Source organism: Sphaerodactylus townsendi, linkage group LG07, assembly GCF_021028975.2.
Source record: "Sphaerodactylus townsendi isolate TG3544 linkage group LG07, MPM_Stown_v2.3, whole genome shotgun sequence".
NCBI lineage: Eukaryota > Metazoa > Chordata > Lepidosauria > Squamata > Sphaerodactylidae > Sphaerodactylus > Sphaerodactylus townsendi.
This window is the reverse complement of record NC_059431.1, coordinates 100,421,796-100,442,862: the sequence shown is the minus strand read 5'-3', so window position 1 is coordinate 100,442,862 and position 21,067 is coordinate 100,421,796. Positions and strand designations below refer to the sequence as shown.

General features: G+C 46.5%; 1 protein-coding gene and 1 long non-coding RNA gene across 2 annotated transcripts in view; one reads left to right on the top strand and one right to left on the bottom strand.

Moving 5' to 3' along the window:
- The window catches only part of IGFBPL1 (insulin like growth factor binding protein like 1), a 45,517-nt gene extending 42,683 nt beyond the window's left edge, over positions 1 to 2,834 (bottom strand). Inside the window, exon 1 of the mRNA XM_048502759.1 lies at positions 2,183 to 2,834. Coding sequence (XP_048358716.1) covers positions 2,183 to 2,819 — 637 coding nt within the window. The 5' untranslated portion in view covers positions 2,820 to 2,834. The remainder of the gene's footprint in view (positions 1 to 2,182) is intronic.
- Positions 1 to 21,067, top strand: part of LOC125436125 — a 513,530-nt gene that overhangs the window by 285,059 nt on the left and 207,404 nt on the right. Inside the window, exon 2 of the long non-coding RNA XR_007245000.1 lies at positions 14,965 to 14,976. This is a non-coding gene — a long non-coding RNA (uncharacterized LOC125436125). The remainder of the gene's footprint in view (positions 1 to 14,964; positions 14,977 to 21,067) is intronic.

Genomic DNA, 21,067 nt, shown 5'->3' with positions numbered 1-21,067 from the left:
GGGAATGCAGTACTTTCAGAGTAGGCAAGGATTATTTTGATGTAGATGGGCTGAGTATGCTAAATATATAATCATTAATCAAGGAAGGTGCAGTGACAGACAGCATGGTATACTGGTTAGTTAGATCAGGTTCTGAGAGTCCCAGGTTTGACAATCAACTCCTTAGGATCAGCCACACACACTTAATCAACCTATCTCACAGGACAGTTGTGAGGGCAAAATGGAGAATGACGCAAGCCACCACAGGTTCCCACTGGGGTGAAAAGTGGGGTATAAATGAGATAAATAAATAAGGACATAAGTAGAACTACTTAACGTCTATAAGAAACCAAAAGCCCCTTGACTGACCCAAAACCAGCAACCAGAAGATACCAGAGATGAAACTGGGTGCTTTCTGTGTACAAAGAGCATGCTCTGCCTAGTGACATTGTCCTATTTATCAATCAGGAGAACCATAATGCTCGCCAGGTTTAATGTTATGCCTTCTGCCTTGTTACATGGCAGATTTAATAAGCAAGAAAAGGCTAAAAGATTGTGCCCGTGTAATGATGGCTCAGTTGAATCTCTGGCCCACCAATTACTACAGTCTCAGATTTAAGGAAATCAGATCCAAGTATGTGAATCTTACTCCTTTACATTTACCCGATCTCCCCGATTTAATTAGATTACACTACTTATTGGACAATCCTGATCCTTCTCTCTGTATGATAGTGGCAGATTTTCTCCTGGAAATTACTAAATGCCAGTAGATTTCCTTCGACTTAACATTTATTTCCTGTATTGTATATGCTTTTTACTCTGTTTTTTAATTATTGTTGTACTGTTGTCTATGCCAATAAAGGCTTGCTATTTATCAATCAATCAAACTGGAGGGGCTACCTGCTTTGGATACTCTCAGCACCAAACTTCTGGTAGGGTTGTCATGGTACTGCCATAAAATCTAGGGCAGGGGTCTGCAACCTGCGGCTCTCCAGTTGTTCATGGACTACAATTCCCATCAACCCCTGCCAGCATGGCCTGCTGGCAGGGGCTGATGGGATTTGTAATCCATGAACATCTGGAGAGCCGCAGGTTGCAGACCCCTGATCTAGGACCTCTATGCAAAGGCAAGAAATGGCAAACCACATGTGTTTGGGAGTCTCTTGCCTTGGAAACCATAAGGCGGTGACGGTGAACCTACGAAACGTATCCAATGATGGCACGACATTTTGGGCAACACTTCAGCGTTCACCAACACCCGACAACACCTATTCTCCCTGTCGGAGCCATTTTCGTAATTATTTGATGCTTCTCTAAATAATACATACCGTGTTTCCCTGAAAATAAGACAGTGTCTTATATTAATTTTTGCTCCCAAAGATGCGCTATGTCTTATTTTCAGGGGATGTCTTATTTTTCCGCTCCACAACTGCATGCTCTGGGGTTCTGTTCGACGGGCATGCTTCCAAACAAAAACTTTGCTACGTCTTACTTTCGGGGGATGTTTTATATTTAGCACTTCAGCAAAAACCCTACTACGTCTTATTCTCAGGGGATGTCTTCATTTTCAGGGAAACAGGGGAGCACCACACATGATTGGGCTGTGTCTTTTAAAATAAATGAGCATGCAAAGAATTGTTTCTCTTTTGTTTGGAGGGCGTGTGGGTGTGACACGCCCGCAGTAGGCATTTTCAGGATTTTCGAGACGGAGCCCAAAAGGGGTCGCCATCTCTGCCCTAAAAGGTTGGAGTAAGTCGGCTGCACCTTGACAGCACTTTCCACAACCCTCAACCTCGTTTCTTGAAAAAGTCAGCGTCCCTTGCATTCAGGCAACAGGTTGAAGACAAAGATCTCCGCCAGTGCCAAAGCTGAAGGCCGGCTCTGGTTACTGCAAATCAAGGGATCTTTGCACCCGGCCAGACACCTCATAGTCTTGTCTGCTCCTCCATGTACTTTAGGTGAGGTTCCGGAGGTAAAACCCTCTTTGACAACCGGGACAAGTGGGGATTTTCAAGGAAATATCCAAGCGTGCCACATTCCAACAGGATCGAGCTGCGCGTAAAAGTTGGAGTTGGCAATGGGGAAGGGGGCGCCACATTGGGGCGCACTGAGAAGGGCTCGCCCGCCTTTCCAGCCCCTCCAGAGGGAGTTCTCCTGCCTGTCCCACTCCCACCCCCCACGCCCGCCCTTAGCCGCGGCTCACCCAGCTTGCACTCGCCGTCGTGCGCCTTCCGGACGCGTTCCCGGGCGCCGTGCAGGGCGCGCCAGTTGTGCAGGTGGAGGGCGCAGACGCTGCTGTAGGAGCGCCCGTCGGAGCCGCAGACGGCGCCGTCCTCCTCGCACACGCAGCGCCCGGTGCCCTCCTCCTCTTCTTCCTCCTCTCCTCCTCCTCCTTCCTCGGCGGCCGCCCTCTGGCTCACGCACACCAGTCCCGGCCCGCAGCGAGCGCCCCGCGCCCCTCCGCACCGCTCGCCCTCCACGCTCAGGCAGCGCTCGCAGCAGCCGCACTCGTCCCGCGCCGTCAGCTCGGGCGCCGCGCACCGCACCGACGGGCACCGCTCCGGCTGGCACTCGCCGCACCCCGCGCCCTCCGCTGCCCAGGACAGGCAGAGCAGCGCCAGCAGCGGCACCCAAAGCGCCATCCTGGCCAGGTAGGCACCAGCCACGTGCCGACGCGGCTCCGGCAAGCAGCCGTCTGAGGGACCGCGACGCGACCTCTGGAGCTGGGGGAAGAAAGCGCGCCGTCCCGCCCCTTCGTGAGACCACGCCTTCACAGTTCCTAGCACCGCCCCACACGACCACGCCTCGCTGGCCACCGTCGGGGGTTCCCGCGTGCTCATGGTACGGGGTGGGCGGGAGTTCCGTGGGTCCCTCTGGAACGGCGTGGAAAGTTACGCGCGTCCCCAGCAACACCGTTTCCTTTCTTTGTCTCTGCTGAAATTGATAGCGTTTCACGCGTTCTACAACTGAAAGGACTATAATGCAATTTGGACAGGATTTTTAAACATTTACTAGCGGGCCTGGCCACGCGTTGCTGTGGCACTTGTCCTTCTCATCACAGTCCGCAACCCACACAGATGTCCATGCAGGTCCAGTGATCCCCAGCATAGCCTTTTGGGGTGATCAAATGGAATCCCTCTTTCCCTTTTCAATGCACATCATTATATGGTGCTGTCTTGTTTTTTTTAGTATAAGGTAACCCTTCCCATTCCACAACGGAACTGTCCAGAGTGTGAATCCCGCTGTCCATGAGGCTGGTTGACACGCACAGTCCTGGCTTGGAGTAAAAGAACTAGGGCAAACAGGCTATCCCAGTCAGGCAGCAGAGGAAGGGTGATGAGGCGCTCGGATCGAGGCCAGCTCCCTGGAGTTCTTAAGGGGCCACGTGCAAAAGAAGCCAAAGAGCCGGTAGGTGTAGGTTCGCCCCCACCCCGCGGATTTTCTTAGAAGAAAAAGGCAAACTCCAACTCGCTTTTAGTAAAAGAGAGCTGTGGCGAATATGGGTGAGGAAGTGGGTAAGTGGTGGTTGGATGTGAGGGAGGGCAGAGTGAGGTGTGTGAGGATGAGCTGGATGTGTGTTGTGTGGTAGCAGTGGGTGAGGCACAGAGGGTGAAAGTTACCTGCGTGGTTGGGGGGGGGGGGAAACCCCACCTGACGTCTCACATGGCAAAGTGTGTATGTGTTTCACTTCCACTCGTATTACCTAACAGTATTACCTATTTACTGTTTTCACTGCTCCTCTCTGCGCATCTGCACGAACATTCTAAGCCCTCAGGCCACAGACAGACAGGCTGCACCAACATTCTAAGGGTGACAGTTAAACAGAGGCAGCTTCATGGCCTGGTGCGCCAGGAAAAAGATGTTTTACCTCACTCAGGTATGGACTTTCAGCAGTTTGAAGGTCCAAGTACCTGCCCGCAACAGGGAGGGACGTCCTGTGAAAATTTGGGGGCAATCCGTCCAGCAGCTTCTGAGGGACACCATCAGGGATAAACACACTGTTAGATTTTTATATATATAGATTTGTTCACCTATTTCATTTATAGCCCATCTTTCTCCCCAGTGGGGACCCAAGGGGCTTATATCATTCTCTTCTTCATTTTATCATTACAATAACCATGCAGGTAGGTTAATCTGAGCCCAAAGTCCTCCAGCGAGTTCGCACAGCAGAGTGGGGATTTGAACCTGGTCCTTCCACATTCTTGGCCGACACTCTCAGCACTACACCATTAAAAAGATAAATCTCAGCTTGTATCCAATATTGAAGAACTAACTTTTAAAATTATGGACCTCATACCTGCTTGTCTTCACACCTGTATCATGCCAGGGCACCCAGATCTGTGCCTGCTAATTTTCTGCACTTCTGGTGGACGTAGGCAAAAGTCAGTTTATTTGGGAACAAGATCTTGAGAAACCACACAATGCAAAGTCCCTTATGAAGCTGAACAGCCCAATCCAAAGCCCGAGGCAGTTGGGGATGGAGTCACTATACAGCCGTACTGATTCCAGAGGGCTTCCAGGCATCACAAGGAGGCAGCTAATAGAAGACACCCCCCCCCCCCAGCCACTTGGAAGCCCTTCCACTTGGGCTTTAGGGTCAGGAATGCTGCGGCTGGGGCTTCAGACTTACACCACTGAGTGGCGTTACGGTTACGCCACTGAGTGGCATAAGCTTGAAGCCCCGGCTGCAGCGTTCCTGCCCCTAAAGCCCAGGTGGAAGCCTGCCAAAGTTGGCTCCATCCCCAGGACTGCCCTGGCCGGCTCCCCTGCACCAATATCCAATCAGACACCAGCATTATTCCACAGCAGTACCCATGTCTGGGTTTCGCTGCCAGGGAGCTGTGGGGCATCTGGCTGCTGGTGCCTTTGGCCTGTCTGCCAGCAGGGGTGCCCCTTATGCCAACGGAGAGGGCAAATGTGTTTGGCGCAGCCTGGTGCCACTCCCACAACAGCCCATTTGCTCCCCCCCATCTGGATTGGGCTGACCATGATTTTATTAGAAAACAACTGTTGCTCTCTATCCTAACAAGGAAACTGATTTTGAACTGGCTGCAAAATTTTTGATTGCCTCATACTGTAAAAAAGAATCTAATATATCTTCCGTTGGGCAGTAGTATAAGACGGCGTGGAACCCTTTAATTTTAGATAAGATACCTTCACAACTTCACAAGTAGTAAATAACTTATATTACTCTAGGAACTTTAAAAAGAAATGGCTGCCTTTTTAAAGAATATGTGGAGATGGGGGCTTTACAAAGTAAAACAATGTTCACAAAACTATCATATGATTTGCATTTAATAAGTACTAGTAAACAAACACTACAAATGTTTCTGTAAAAAGCATTAATGTATTGGAACATATCTTAACTGTTGTAGTATGTTTAACCCACAAGTGTCAAACTCGCGGCCCTCCAGATGTTATGAACTACAGTTCCCATCATCCCCTGCCAGCATCATACTGGCAGGGGATGATGGGAACTGTAGTCCATAACATCTGGAGGGCTGCGAGTTTGACACCTATGGTTTAACCATATGGCTTCAGTGTTTATTGGTCCTTTGGGGCAACTGGTAGTCCATTATGTGAGAGTGGATGCTGGACTAGATGGACCACTGATGGTCTGATCCCGCACCTCTCCTGCTTCAGGACAGAATGACCCCACAGTGTTTCCATTTCAGATCAGTTCATTCACTATCCTGTGTTAGCTTCAGGGAAGGACTGGCCATTTGGTTTACAGTTTACAGTGAGGATTCCCATTGGGCATTTTGCCACAGGTTCCTGCAGATAGCCAGAAATAAGCGTAATTGTGCTACCTTGCTCAGACCTGGCCATAGATGCCATAGATGCCAACAAGGGGTGTTGCTTAACCCTAACCCATTTCCTCTTCCTGTGCTGCCACAGGTCAGCAGTTACCCAGCTTGTTCCCGGGTCATTTTAACTTGCCAGCCAACCCCTGACTGGCTTAATGTGACCCACCACTGTAGTCTTGCTTTATGCAGAGCCACAGCAACTAGGGTTGTTTTTTTTGCTTAGAAGTGTCCATTGTGCTGTGTGACAGTCCTTGTCCTGCTCTCGAAAGGTGAGGGGTAGGATCCATCTGTGCTGTTCTGCTCATTCATTTGCTGAGTGTTTTTTTTTCTTAATCCCTCAGCGTTGACGGATTGCGGAGAGAAGCAGCCTCCAGAGCCGCATTGTACTGGACATAATAGCCGGCAGATTCCCACACGCGATATTGCTGGGCTGGGATTACCATTTTCAGCCTTGCGCTTTTAATGTGATGGGAATGATGCACTCTGTTGAGAACTCCTGCAGGGTCATCGTCAGCCGCATTCCACCCTTCTAAATCCATTGAAGTCCATTCTGGCCTACCAGAATTCTCGAAGGGCAAAGCCATCCATTGCCAAGGGCTTTGGTTATTTTTATTGTATTTATATATGTAAAATATTTTTAATGCTGCCTTTCCATCAGGGTCCACAAGGCAAAGGACAGTAAAACATTTAAACAAACATACAGTTAAAACGAGAACATTTGATTAAAACAACGGAAACACACAGCAGAAAGAGGGCCAGTACCATTATTGGGGGTTGAATATTATTCAGATTCGGCCATTCGATTGGCTGTAAGGCAGGTCCAGAGCAGAATTTATGTATTAGAATCTGGAGGAATGTGGATGGAGATTCTTCCTGACATTTTGGACCTTAGTCCCAGATAACATGTGTTAAAGTTCAACCAGGTTCAACCAGTCTGGTTGGATCAGTAGAATGCTGTCCATTTGGCGACCCTAAATATAATAAGGTTGCTCCTATTCTTCTGGCTTGGCTTCCTTTAATAGCAGCCTCTACAAATTAAACCAAACCAAGTAGTCATAATGGAAACAGTTACAAGGAGACTTGATCATGAAAAGTTATTTTACAGAGGAAAACTGGAGGAGACTAAATCAGAGGAAAAACTATTACAGTCTTAGAGATTTATTCAGTAGTGCATGGACAAGAGATCCCAAAGAAAGGAATCATTAATCTCACTTTTTGAAATATGCATGATTAAATGTAAGCAGTCAGCATGGAGGAACAGAACACAAGCCCATATATATCATGGCTGCCCACATCTTATATAGGAGACAGTTTGTTTTTATGAAACTATACAGGTACAATGCAATCCTGTACATAGAATAAAATCACTTTCCCAAAGCACTGCATTCCAATGAAATCAGCATTCTGATATTGGTCTCTGTTTCGATTACAATCTGATATCAATCTCTGTTTTGATTACAACAGCTTTGATTACAACAGCACTGGAAGATTGTCAGACTTCACCTTTGCAAAAGACTGTGGCTGATACAAGCGTAGACAACTTCAGTTTCATGCAGAGGGAAATGAGTTCTTTTTCATATGACTAACCCAGGGATTCCCAAGGCGGTCCCTCTGACTTGTTGGTTTCTTCCCCAAAAGCAAAGAATGGATTCTGGCTTTGCTCCTGGAACTGAAGGTGATGCAATACAACTGAGGAATACTAGCCATCAAAATATTGCAGTGATTTATTTCAAGAGTCAGGTTTAGGGAAAGAAATAGAGATCTTTAAAATCAGATCTTTAAAATCAGAAACAGAGACTTCTCTATTGGAATGACCTTGAGTCAGTTACTTTTTCAGCCAAACCTGCCTGGCAGGATTGTTGTGTAGATATCAATGGAGGAGGGCAGAACGATATTGTTTTTAGAATTCCCATCAGGGAGCAAAGCAGAGTATAAATGTCAGCGTCGGGTTGACTCCAGGTGTAATTTCAGCTGATGGAAGGAAGGGACTTCCATCAGTGGTAACAGGATTTTCTCACCTCATTCCACTGAAGCCAAAATGCTCCCTGAAAAGCTGGTTGGGGGAGGGGACACAAAAAGCCCCCCCCCCACAACAGCATGAGAAGTCAATGGTAGGAGGCATCAGCCCAATGCTTCCCTCTTTCGTTATCACTGGATCCAACTCACTGTTTCTTCCTTCACTTTGTCCTTTGGGAGCCTTTTCTCTGGCAACTGCCTCATCTGTCTGTCTGTGCTGCTGCTGCTGCTGCTTCTTTCCTGTAGCTACAGGAATCCCCCCCCCTTATTAGGAAAGGTGACTTTGTGACATCATCACCCATGGCACCAATCTCCTCCCTGAGCTCAAACCTCTTTCTTTGGGTCTGTGCTAGTTGCTAGGCATGCGAGAGGTCTGAGTTAGTGATGGAGATTGGCCGAATTGATGCTACTGTCTATTTATGACATCAGTAGGGTCTATGACATCAGCAGGGCCTGCTATGCCAACTAACCAGAGCAAGAGGGTTTTCAAAGAGAGTAGTGCCCACGTCTAAGAAATTGGATTAGTCCTAAAGCAGGGAGCCTGCAAGATGTATTATATGCTGCAGCTGTTAAAAGTAATTCATTGGATCTGGAAGACCCAGATTGGAATTCCCACTCTGCAATGGAAGCTCAGCGGGGGACCTTTGCCCAGTCCAGGTATCTTTGGAACTCACTGTTACTGTATTCAGCCCCATTATCCATATGCAAAATCTGTGGAGACTGGGGCATGCTGGGCATTCACGGTTACAACTGTTGTTGAGGGTGAGCCGTCTTCATCTCTCCTCCATGACATCTTTGCAGCTTCTTGGAGCCTTTAAAGTGTCTCCCTTTTGTCATGCAACCAAGTAACCAAGCGTTACAGCCAGCAGGGCAGAGAAGAGAATTTCAAGTAATCCACAGGCAGGGGTGGGTGGGGGGTGGGGGAGAGGGGAGTTTCAGCTTCTCCCTTTTTAGCTTAAATCTAACAACTCATTGCTCAAAAAGGCTCTCTTCTCGCAGAGGAGGCATACCTGGGCCACACATAACCTTCGTTGGTAGGTATACATAATTAGAGTTTAGCAAACACCAATAAAGCATCCCTGACAGGTGTTTGTCCAGCCACTGCTTGAAGACTACGAGTGAGGCGGAGCTCACCACCTATCTAGGCAGCCTATTTGTTTGTAAGTATTCATAATTAGCTGAGTTTAGCAGATGCTAATAAAGACCCAGATATTAATGAGTTCATTTATACAAAGGTTTACCAGCTAAAAGGGTAGGGTGACATGGCGATAAAACAATAAATATTATACTGCACTGTGATATATTTATAGTTGTCTCAGCCCATGGCTGTCTTCAGCATCAACTGAGCATCTTGTTATCTGAGAGAGAAATTTGGTTAACTTTGTAACTTCTGGTATACGTGCACACAGACATGTAAGCAATGGCTATCCAAACCAGCCAATAGCTAATCAATTGGTTAGCTCATCAGAATGTGACCTTAACATCCTGTTTACACATAAACAGAGATAGTTAACACTTCCATGACTGGTTGTGACAGACACTTGGAACTACCCACACTATTCACCTGCTGAACTACTCTTACTTCCCCCAGTATCCACCAGGTACTTTTAAGCCCACAATTCAAACCCATTATTGTGCTGCTAATAGGAACAGTTCTCTGACTTCCTGTAATTGATAGCCTTTCAAATACTTAGAGAGATCAATAATGTCCCCCCTCAATCTCCTCTTCTCCCTCAGCCTTTCCTCACAGGACTTGATCTCCAGATCCTTTGTTGCTCTCATCTGTACCAAGTCCATTCTGTTTGCATCTTTTTTTGAAGTGAGTCCTCCAGAACTGCACACAGTACCCCATGCCTGGCCCGACCAATGTAATGTACAGTGGGACTTGTACATCATGTATCTAATTATTTGAATGTTATGCCTCTGTTGATATACACCAGGATCACATTAGCCTTTTTTGCCGCTGTATCACGTCGATTGCTCATCTTTAGCTTACGATCTATTCATACCCAGAGATGCTGTTCACATATTCTGCTACTCAGAAGCAACCCCCCCCCAGTATTTCTGCTTCTCATTTTTGCTACCCAGATGCACTTAACCTCGTTGAACAACTCTTGTTCACTCCCCTCAGTTTCCCAACATGTTCAGGTCTCATTGGATTCTATATCTTCTAGGATGTTCACTTCCCCGCGTGTCCCTTCAAAGGAGATTAATATTTAACAGAAGTTTAATATTTCTATAGATTGTTCTAATGCAGCAGTGGCGAGTAGGAGGTTAAGAGCTTGTGTATCTAATCTGGAGGAACCGGGTTTGATTCCCAGCTCTGCCGCCTGAGCTGTGGAGGCTTATCTGGGGAATTCAGATTGGCCTGTACACTCCCACACATGCCAGCTGGGTGACCTTGGGCTAGTCACAGCTTCTCGGAGTTCTCTCAGCCCCACCTACCTCACAGGGTGTTGGTTGTGAGGGGGGAAGGGCAAGGAGATTGTAAGCCCCTTTGAGTCTCCTGCAGGAGAGAAAGGGGGGATATAAATCCAAACTCTTCTTATTATTATTATTGGTGTTAATGTTTATATGAATGTTGTAGGCTTTCCTGAGCTCTTATGGGCAATGGTGGGCTAGAAGCCAAATTAAATAACATGAATAAAATTAAAGTGGCTTATTAAGACTTTTAATAGAGGCTTACAATACCCTGTCCCTTTATTAGAGGCTTAATGTGTGGAAGCAGGTAAGTCAAATTTTTCATGGCATGGAGGCAAAGGCTGTTACCTGGCAAAGAACATGCTCTTATACGGTATACCTCTATTAAAGGGGTAGGGCGCTTTTCTCCAGGGAGTTGGCAACCTTAATTCCACCACTTGGGTTTAATTGGTACAGTTGCCATAGAGCATAGAGATCTTCTTACACTATGATTTCTAGGCTGAGTGCCTTTGATGGGGATATGGGTGCCCTGAGCAGTTCAGAAAGATGCTTTGCCCTCAAATAACCCCTGGGGTAATTAAGGACACAGTGTCAAAGACAGCAGAGAATAAGACCATTTAAGTTTCCTTCTCTAGGGACAGACTGCCATCTAGTGGTCAATATTTACATGGCCTTCATGGCATCCCTATCATATGTTTTTAATTGTTTTTTTAGGGGGAAGAATCATCCTAAGAAATTGTTTTATTGCTGTGAGCTTCTATTTCCTCTGTTGATACTCTTTGTTGCCTTGGAAGAGAGAAGGCCTTTTGAGCCAAAATATAATATTAGTGTAATAAACAGTTACAAACTAATAATCCCTTTGTATCTGATGAAGGGAGCTGTACTTTTTAAAGCTCATGCCCCGAACATCTTGTTAGTCTCTAAGGTACTGCTGGGCTCGAATTTAGCTGTTCCACTGCAGACCAACAAGGCTACGGTCAGAAAAATGACATTTATTTATTTACTTCATTGATACCTCACCTTTACAAGATTTTTGGGGCACCCCACTGTGTCCGTATGCTGTTCTGTGCCTCGAATCAGGACATCACTTGTTGGAAACCAGAGCGTGGATGTCCACTTTAAAATTCTGGTCTCATCTTTGCTTCAATATTGAGGCCGAAAGCCTCACCCATTTAGCCCTCTCTAAACTGCAATCCTCCGAATGGTGGAAATGTATAGAGGCCAAAATAACCTCTTTAGGTCTCTCCTTAGAAACCTTTTTTATGCAATCTGCAAACGAAATTTGGCTATCCCTAAAAAGAAGGCTCCTGGACCAGGAATACCAGTTGCTGTTGAGTGCAGCCAGGACATCTTGCTCTCCCTGGCACTTTGGAATCTATCCTGAAATTAGCCGCACAGCTAAATATCTATCTCAACTGTCAGAGCCCAGGCGGAGATGGATCATCACTAGAGCTAGATGTAACGCATTCCCTTCTGCCATTCTTAAGGGCCGGCAGCTGAATATTCCACTTCAAGATAGAACATGCGCATATTGTCAGGATATTGTTGAGACCTGCGAGCATATTATGTTTTCTTGCCCGAGGTATGCGTTACCAAGACTCTCCCTACTTGCCCCGGTTCTAGGGAATAAAAAATGTTGTTCGGAGCATACAAAGACTATTCACCTGCTGAATAATAGTGACGGTGGGATAACTGGAAAAACCGCTGAATTTTTATTAGAAGTGCTCAAGTCAAAGACATAATGGAAGCTTGATCACCTCTTCTGTACCAACATGCTTTGTCCAGTTTTATGTTTTAACACCCACTCTGTCCTGTATTTTGTTTTATTTTTACTGATATGCCTAATAAAGGTCAGTTGAAGTTGGAGGACAGCGTGGGCATGCCTGTACAGCCACCCGGAGCGGAACAGGATGGCAAGGTAAGTCCCTTGCACACACCCTGGGCGGCTCCGCACAGAGCCGCCTTTGCAGTCAGAGGCGGTGTCGGGGCTGCCCACATGGTACCATGCAAGTAGTCCTGACGCCCCACTGGCTTCATTAAAGCCGGTGGGACGCCGCTGCCAATGGCTGTGTGGAAACAGCCTTTGAGTGGCTCACAACACAGGACATTTATACAAAGCCTGTGAAACACATGGAAAGCATTCCAGCTGATCTTGTTCCTGGTTGATAATTCTATGTTTGGGCTAATAGCCCAGAGAGATCTGCTGGTTTTTTAAAATCAATGAGAGCTAAGGGTTAGGAGACTGCTTTCTGATAGATAGGAAATCCCTGGGTTGAAATTATTTACCCACCAGAGCTTGCAGAAGATGACACAATTTTTCCTTTCCTTTCATAGAGATTTAAGGAGTAGAAAGTTGAAGGTTCTCACAGCCTGTGAGATAGATCTAACTGCTGGGACACACCTTTCCCCTAATACCTCTGCAACAAAAAGGGCTAGAGATGTATTTTTTCCAGGGACGTGATATGCCAATTGCTTGTGGGTCAAACTGAAATTAGAGGGACCAGTCTGAAAGATGGCAATCCTAATCCCTGCTATATTTTGGTTGTGGTAACCAAGGGACACCAAGACAACTTGAGGCATACTGGCTACATTCAGTGGACATTTTGCAAGTATTAAACACAAGTGGTCAAGGAATATTTCTTCAGGTTTGGGGTGTCTATATGTGAAATCTTTGAGATGGGATATTGATGTAACTCACTCCTTGTTCACATGTAGGTAAATGCCCATACTTGGACAAAATGTGTGGGCGTTCTTTCCCATTTCCCTTAAGTTGCTTCCCCAGTTAGTAATTGTTGCTAAACTTACTGTATATACTCACGTATAAGTCGAGTTTTTCAGCCCTTTTTTATGCGCGAGTCAGTGGAAAGGCTACCAGGGGACGGTGTGTGTGTGTGCCACACACCGGGTGCACGGCTTTGGGTCACGTGGAGGGCAAAAAATCCCCCGACCTCTCCTCCTTCCCCCCGCGACACCCCTCACACTTACTTTAGCAAATGGAGCAGGCTTGAGAAGACGCCTGCCTGTGTTCCCTTCCAGGCTGCAAACGACCTGGTGGGAACTACATTTCCCAGGGTCTCCTCGGAAATGTAGTTCCCACCAGGTCGTTTGCAGCCTGGAAGGGAACACAGGCAGGTCTTTTCTCAAGCCTACTCCATTTGCTAAAGTAAGTGTGGGGGATTGCTGTGGGGGGGGGGGCCCAGCAGGGAACCCCCTCTGCTCCAGGGAGAAGGCGGCTGCCTTCTCCCTGGGGCAGAGGGGGAATGGTGGTGGCGCCCTGCTCTGTGCCGCTGGCTGCTGCATTTCCCACACTCGACTTATACACAAGTCAATAAGTTTTCCCAGGTTTTTGTGGTAAAATTAGGTCCCTTGACTTATACTCAGGTCGACTTATACACGAGTATATACGGTAATTACTTTTTAGCCATTATTCTATAATAATATGCTCCCAATTCAGCATGAGATTTAGGCTGCAGTCCTAAACACACTTACTAGGAACTCAGTCCCATTGAATTATTTCAATGTATAGATGCTCTGGGCTGCAGTGTAACTTTTCTAGTAAACTTCCTTAAGTAAAACAAAAACTGGTTGCTCTCAAATAATGTATACAACACTTCAGGCATGAGGGTTTTTGACTCCTCATTTTCGTAGGGCAAGAGGGAGAGAGCTGAACCTGACCCAGCCCATACTTAGTAATCTATATTATTTCAATATGAAATTATTTTCATTTTAAAAGAGATCACTGTAGTTCCGAGAGGTCTCCAGATCCAACCTGGAGAATGCCAACCTTATAAGAAAGGGAAAAAAGATGCAAGTGAAGTGTGAGCCAGGCCAAAATTGCACACACCTCGATTTGGGGATTAATTCTGACGTTCTCTTTAGTCAAGGTGGAAATTAAGGAAGTGTGAAAATAGATCACAGTGAAATTCCAGTACAAAAAAGTAACAGAAGGGAGAGAAATTTGCTCACTTTTAGTTAGAAGGACACATTCATCCCTATACCCTTTTCAGGATAAAGATGACAGGAGAATTCATTTGCCATTTCCAGGCAAACATGAATTTGTGATTGTTGAAGGTTTTCACTGCTGGATTCATCTGGTTCTGGTGGGTTTTCTGGGCTATGTGGCTGTGATCTGCTGGATCTCATTCCTAAGACTTCCATCTGAGATACACCTCTGAAGATGCCAGGCACAGATGAAGGTGAAATGTTAGGAACAAGATCCACCAGACCACGGCCACACAGCCTGGAAAACCCACCAGAACCAGATGAATTTGTGAATTCGTTGGCCATTTCCTGGACTGCCGTGCTTGAATGCTCTGCTTGGTTCCTACTGCCTACCTAGTTCTGTCCCCAAGGCACTAGGAGCCAAGTGGAGCATTCTAGAAGAAAGAAGGTCCAGAAAATGGTGGATGAATTCACAAGACTCCTGTCATCTTGTCACACTCCACCACCCATGAATACGTGAAGCTTCCTTGTTCAGCAATTTGGTACCCAAGGCTGGTTGCAATCCAGACGATCTAGTTTTCATTTCAGCACCACTAGATGGCAGCACAGGTCCATGGTTCTGCATGCGCAGCTCCTCTTCAACAAAACAAGGCATCTATGCAGGCGTGTTTCTTGAGCAAATATATGGCATTCAAAAAGGATTTAAAATGCTGTTCTCTCCCGTAATTGTGGTACTAATTCAGAGCTAGAAGTGCCCCATCCCTGTCACTGTGGAATAGAAATGGGGCAGATGGGGGAGACTATGCTGAAAGTTTAATGGGGACCGTGGTATGGGAACCTGGCTCTCTTCTGAGGATCCTAAAAGTGTACGGTGCAGGGGAGCCCATTTGAAGAAGAAGAGTTTGGATTTATACCCCACCTTTCTCTCCTGTAAGGAGTCTGGCTTGCAAACTCCTTTCCCTTCGTCTCCCCACAACAGACACCTTGTGAAATAGGTGGGGCTGAGAGAGATTTGAAGAACTGTGACTAGCCCAAGGTCACCCAGCAGGAATGTAGGAGTGCGTAAACACATCTGGTTCACCAGATAAGCCTCTGCCACTCAGGTGGACGAGTGGGGAATCAAACCTGGTTCTCCAGATTAGAATCCACCTGCTCTTAATCACTACACCACGCTGGCTCGTTTTAATAGTAGTCAGAGAAGCCTCCTCTATTCCTGCCCCTTTCAAAATACTGAATCTTCTGCAAGCAAAGTAAATGCTGTGCTATTGAGTCATAGGCCCCCCCTCCTTCCAAAGCAGCTACAGAAAGAAATAAAATCAGAGATTCGCAAAACTGCCAGGTTTTGTGGTATGAGTGAAGTTAATCTTGCTGGATCTCCCATTCTAAATGACTAAATCAGGGATCTGCAACCTGTGGCTCTCCAGATGTCCAATTGGCCACGCTGGCAGGGGCTGATGGGAATTGTAGTCCATGAACATCTGGAAAGCCACAGGTTGCAGACCCCTGGACTAAATGAATGCTCCAGTAGTGAAATGGAGCACAAAGACCTTATCTCAGAAGGTAGAAGGGGCAGCACCTGGATGGAAGACCATCAAGAAAGGCTCTATGGAGGAAAGCAGTGGCAAACCACATCTCTGCTTCTTCTTGAAAGTCCCTCACTGGGTTGGCATAAGTTGGTTGCAAGTTGATGGCACTTACATAAGTATAGTAAAGGAGATCAGCAAGGGACAGATGAGTGCTTAATTACAGGCCTTTAAGAAAACAGAAATGTGTAATTTTAAAAAACAATGACAAAGCTCATTTTAAAAGATACTAACAGATTACACAAACATGGACATGAATGTGCTGATCTGTACCAGTGATGTTACAGATACTGTCCAATAGGTGCTTGTGACCGTTACACAGCCACTTTTTAGCCAGAGCTCTCTGCTGCCTTCGGGAGGAGCAGGGAAAGAGCAAGAAGAGTCTCATTTTCCTAATAGCTAAATATTATTGCTCAGTTGCTGCTACGTGCTGACATGTGTGTTATTCTATCAGACATCCTGCATGGAGGAAAGATATGGGGGTGACTTGCAGCAAATCAGCAACCGATGGGCATCGTCTTTTGGAAAGGGCCTTGACTTTCAATACACATCACTTTATGGGAATACTGTGGTCTTTCTGGCTTTCTTCTACACAATTCCATGAAGAATATGACTTTCTGAAAACCCTGGATGGCAGTCCAGCCCTGTGAAATATCACCTCTTTCCTTCTCGGTCTCCCTCAAAACCTGCCTTTAAGGTTGCTGCTTCAGCTTAACCCCTTTGTTCTCATCCGCCGCTGAAACAGAGTTTAAATATATGCAACTGCAATAGTTCATTCTTTCCTTGTTGTTTTGGTCTTCCATTGTCGTTGACTGAATGGACTGTAGAAATTCACAGCACAGTCTTATGCAGGGACATCCTTCTAAGGAGAGAAAGGGGGGATATAAATCCAAACTCCTCCTCCTTCTCCTCCTCCTCCTCCTCTTCTTCTTCTTCTTCTTCTTCTTCTAAGTTCATTGAAGGCTCTGAGACTACCAGACAGTGGCTGCCACTCGGAGCAGAAAAAGAATTTGGATTTATATCCCCCTTTCTCTCCTGTAAGGAGACTCAAAGGGGCTTACAAACTCCTTTTCCTTCTCCCCCCGCCCACAATAAACACCCTATGAGGTGGGTGGGGCTGAGAGAGCTCTGAAGAACTGTGACTAGCCCAAGGTCACCCAGCTGGCATGTGTTGGAGTGCACAAGCTAACCTGGTTCACCAGATAAGCCTCCACAGCTCAAGTGGCAGAGTGGGGTATCAAGCCTGGTTCTCCAGATTACAGTGCACTTGCTTTTAACCACTACATCACACTGACTCTCTTAAAAGTATCAGGGAGTAGGTTATATGGAAGATCTTGACCCAAGAGCCTTGATAGATGCTGCCACTCGGTGTAGATAGAGCTGATCTTGATGGCCTGAAGATATGAGAAACTGGCTGACCGAGGGTGGAATCCATTTTAAAAGAATAAACTCCTGATGACACAAACAGCATTTTGAACTCTTTAGGTGAACTTACTCCATGTCCTGATGTCATTGTTGACAACATTGAACTTCGGAATCAAGGGTCTGAGTTAGTAGAAGATAGCTTCAAGTGAAAACATAGCTAATATTAAACAGATATTAAACTGATATTTAAATATTAAACAATATTTAATTGATATTTAAATATTAAACAATCTATGTATTGCGGAAGGCTGTCAAGGTCAGGCTGTTGTGAGTTTTCCAGGCTGTGTGGCCATGGTCTGGTAGTTTTTGCTTTCAATTTTTTGCCTGCATCTATGAAGAAGAAGAAGAAGAAGAGGAAGAAGAAGAGGAGGAGGAGGAGGAGGAGGAGTTTGGATTTATATCCCCCCTTTCTCTCCTGTAGGAGACTCAAAGGGGCTGACAATCTCCTTTCCCTTCCCCCCTCACAACAAACACCCTGTGAGGTGGGTGGGGCTGAGAGAGCTCCGGAAAGCTGTGACTAGCCCAAGGTCACCCAACTGGCATGTGTGGGAGTCCGCAGGCTAATCTGAATTCCCCAGATAAGCCTCCACAGCTCAAGCGGCAGAGCAGGGAATCAAACCCGGTTCCTCCAGATCAGTGTGTACCTGCTCTTAGCCACTATGCCACTGCTGCTCCTATGGCTGGTATCTTCTGAGGCAAGCCCTGGTAACATGTGTTTCTCTCTGTGGTACTTAAGGGTAAGGTTATTTAAATCCAAAAACATTCCTTACGTATGGGTGCTGTGTGGTTTCCGGGCTGTATGGCCGTGTTCTAGCAGCATTCTCTCCTGACGTTTCGCCTGCATCTGTGGCTGGCATCTTCAGAGGATCCTCTGAAGATGCCAGCCACAGATGCAGGCGAAACGTCAGGAGAGAATGCTGCTAGAACACGGCCATACAGCCCGGAAACCACACAGCACCCCAGTGATTCCAGCCGTGAAAGCCTTCGACAATACATTCCTTACGTAATTATACAAATTTGTTTTAAAATGCAATAAGACCACAATTGCCACAAGCTTTGATCACACAGGCACAGGAATCGGCCACGTGCCTCAAGATTTTGGGTTTTCATCAACTAACAATTTTTCTAAACAAGCTTTATCAGAACAAGCAGGAAATTTGTTGAGGAGTGGGGGACCAGTCTTTGCCCATAACTCTTTATAAAAGGGCAGTGAAAAAATACATGACCCATAGACTCAACTTTTCATGTAGCTCAGAGGCATAATCTTTATGAATATAAGATCATCTTGTACCTGCCTTTCAGAAGAGCAGATGGCATGACCACATACCTGGCTAAGGGAAGAACTCTCCTCTGGGTCCTAGTTTCCACAATAGACACCTGGTTGTTGGGAAGCTTCTCACCCCCCCATATCTTCCCTCCCCCATGTCAACCTGGGGGAGGCTAACCTGGGGGGCTACAGTGTTGCCCCCTCTGTGGCAGGATAGTTTGTATACATAGCGTCCAACATCAGCAAGAGATCTGGAAATATAGAGCTCAAGCTTTTAAAATGTTGTTGCTCATTATACTGTGTGTGGCTGTACCGTCAAGTTGCATCCAACTTATGGCAACCCCATAGGGTTTTTAAGGCAAGAGACATTCAGAGGTGGTTTGCCACTGCCCATCTCCACGTGCGTTGAGAGAGTTCTGAGAGAACTGTGACTAGCCCAGAGTCACCCGGCAGCCTTCATGTGGAGGAGCGGGGAATTAAACCCGGTTCTCCAGATTAAAGTCCTGCCGCTCTTAACAACCGCACCACACTGGCTCTACTATTCTGTACATGATTCTGTACAAACATTCAAACAAAAGTACAATTAAATGGTTGAAGAAAAAGACAGCCCATTTTAAAATGTCATAGGTGTCGATTCTAGTCATCAAAAATAAAGTCCATTTTTAGATGAAAACTGACAAATTCCTTCCTGTGCTAATATGAAGTTGCCCTGTAACTCTGTCCATTTCTTCAGCCTCTTGAGAAGTTGGCCATTCATGGCTGATGGGCACAGATGAATTTGTCCAGTACTTTACACAGGCTATTTTTAAAAAGGAAAAGGGGAAGTCCCCTGTGCAAGCACCGGATCATTACTGACCCAGGGGTGACATCCCATCAAGACATTTACTGGGTAAAGTATGTTTGCGAGGTGGTTTGCCATTGTCTTTCCCAGTCATCTATACTTTACTCTCAGCAAGCCAGGTACTAGGGTGTTGTGGGTTTTCCTGGTTGTATGACTGTGTTCCAGTAGCATTTTCTCCTGACATTTCACCTGCATCTATGGTTGGCATCTGAAGATGCCAGCCACAGATGAAGGCGAAACGTTGGGAGAAAATACTACTGGAACATAGTCATACAACCAGGAAAACCCACAACACCCTAGTGATTCCAGCCATGAAAGCCTTCGACAATACTCAGTTTACCAACCTTGAAAGGATGGGAGGCTGAGTCAACCTTGAGCTGGCTAGCTAAAACAGACTTCTGTTAGGGTCTAACTCCGTGGTGGCGAACCTTTGGCACTCCAGATGTTATGGACTACAATTCCCATCAGCCCCTTCCTGCATGGCCAATTGACCATGCTGGCAGGGGCTGATGGGAATTGTACTCCATAACATCTGGAGTGCCAAACGTTTGCCACCACTCTAACTCATGTCATGAGCAGAGGTTTGAGTGCAGCATTGCAGCTTACCATTCTGTATCACAAAGCTCTTATTTTTTAGCAATTTAATAGCTTAATATCAATTTGAATGTCCACATAACTGTAGGGAGAAAACCGTAAGCTGTCTACTCAGAAAGCCATTTTATTCAATGGGGCTCACTCTTAAGATAGCGTTGTCAAGATTATACCCTTCGCATTAGAGCTGGCATCAGTATACGCTGAGGTGGGGCAGCTGCCAGGGACATAGGTTTCTAGCAAGGGCCACTAGTCCCGGCACCCCCTGCCCACTCACTTGCCACACTCCACCACCCATGAACACAAGAAGCTGCCTGCCTTACATGGCATCAGATCCTCGTTCCATCCAGGCCGGTATTGCCCACTCAGACTGGCACCTGCTCTCCAGGATCGCATGAAGAGGTCTTTCACATCACCTGCAAGTTGGTCCTTTAATTGGAGAGGCTGGGGTTTGAACCTGGGACCTTCTGCATGCCAAGCAGATGCTCTGCCGCTGAACCACGCCTCCCTCTGCCAGCACTGCTTAGGGACACTGGAGGGAAAGGGGAGCAGGCAGCTGTAAGCAGACAAGGGAAGGACACCCAAGCAAGTAGGAAGCATGTGGGTGGAGGGGAGGGGAGGAAGCAGTGAGCCAGTGCGGTGTAGTGGTTAAGAGCAGGTGGATTCAAAATGCCCCCAGAACGCCATGCCCACACCATGCATCGCACCCCACCCTGCCCCTTTGGTGCTACGCCTCTGTTAATTATGGCATACTCTTAATTAGAAGAAGAAGAAGAAGTAGAGTTGGATTCATATCCCTTTTTCTCCTGTAAGGAGACTCACAAGGGGCTTACAAACTCCTTTCCCTTCTCCCCTCACAACAAACACTCTGTGAGGTAGGTGGGACTGAGAGAGCTCCGAAGAACTGTGACTAGCCCAAGGTCACCCAGCTGGCAAGGTCACTCAGCTGGCATGGTTCACCAGATAAGCCTCCGCAGCTCAAGTGGCAGAGCGGGGAATCCAACCCAGTTCTCCAGATTAGAATCTGCTCTTAACCATGACTACACCATGCTGGCTCTCTCCAGAAGAATGCTGGAGAGGCAGAAAAGGGGATAGGCTTTAAACTCCTTCCTCCCCTGCAATTTTCTTTTTGGTAAAAGCTACCTTCAAGTTGCTTTTTATTCTCATGGAGGATATTTAAGCATACCTCTGTTTT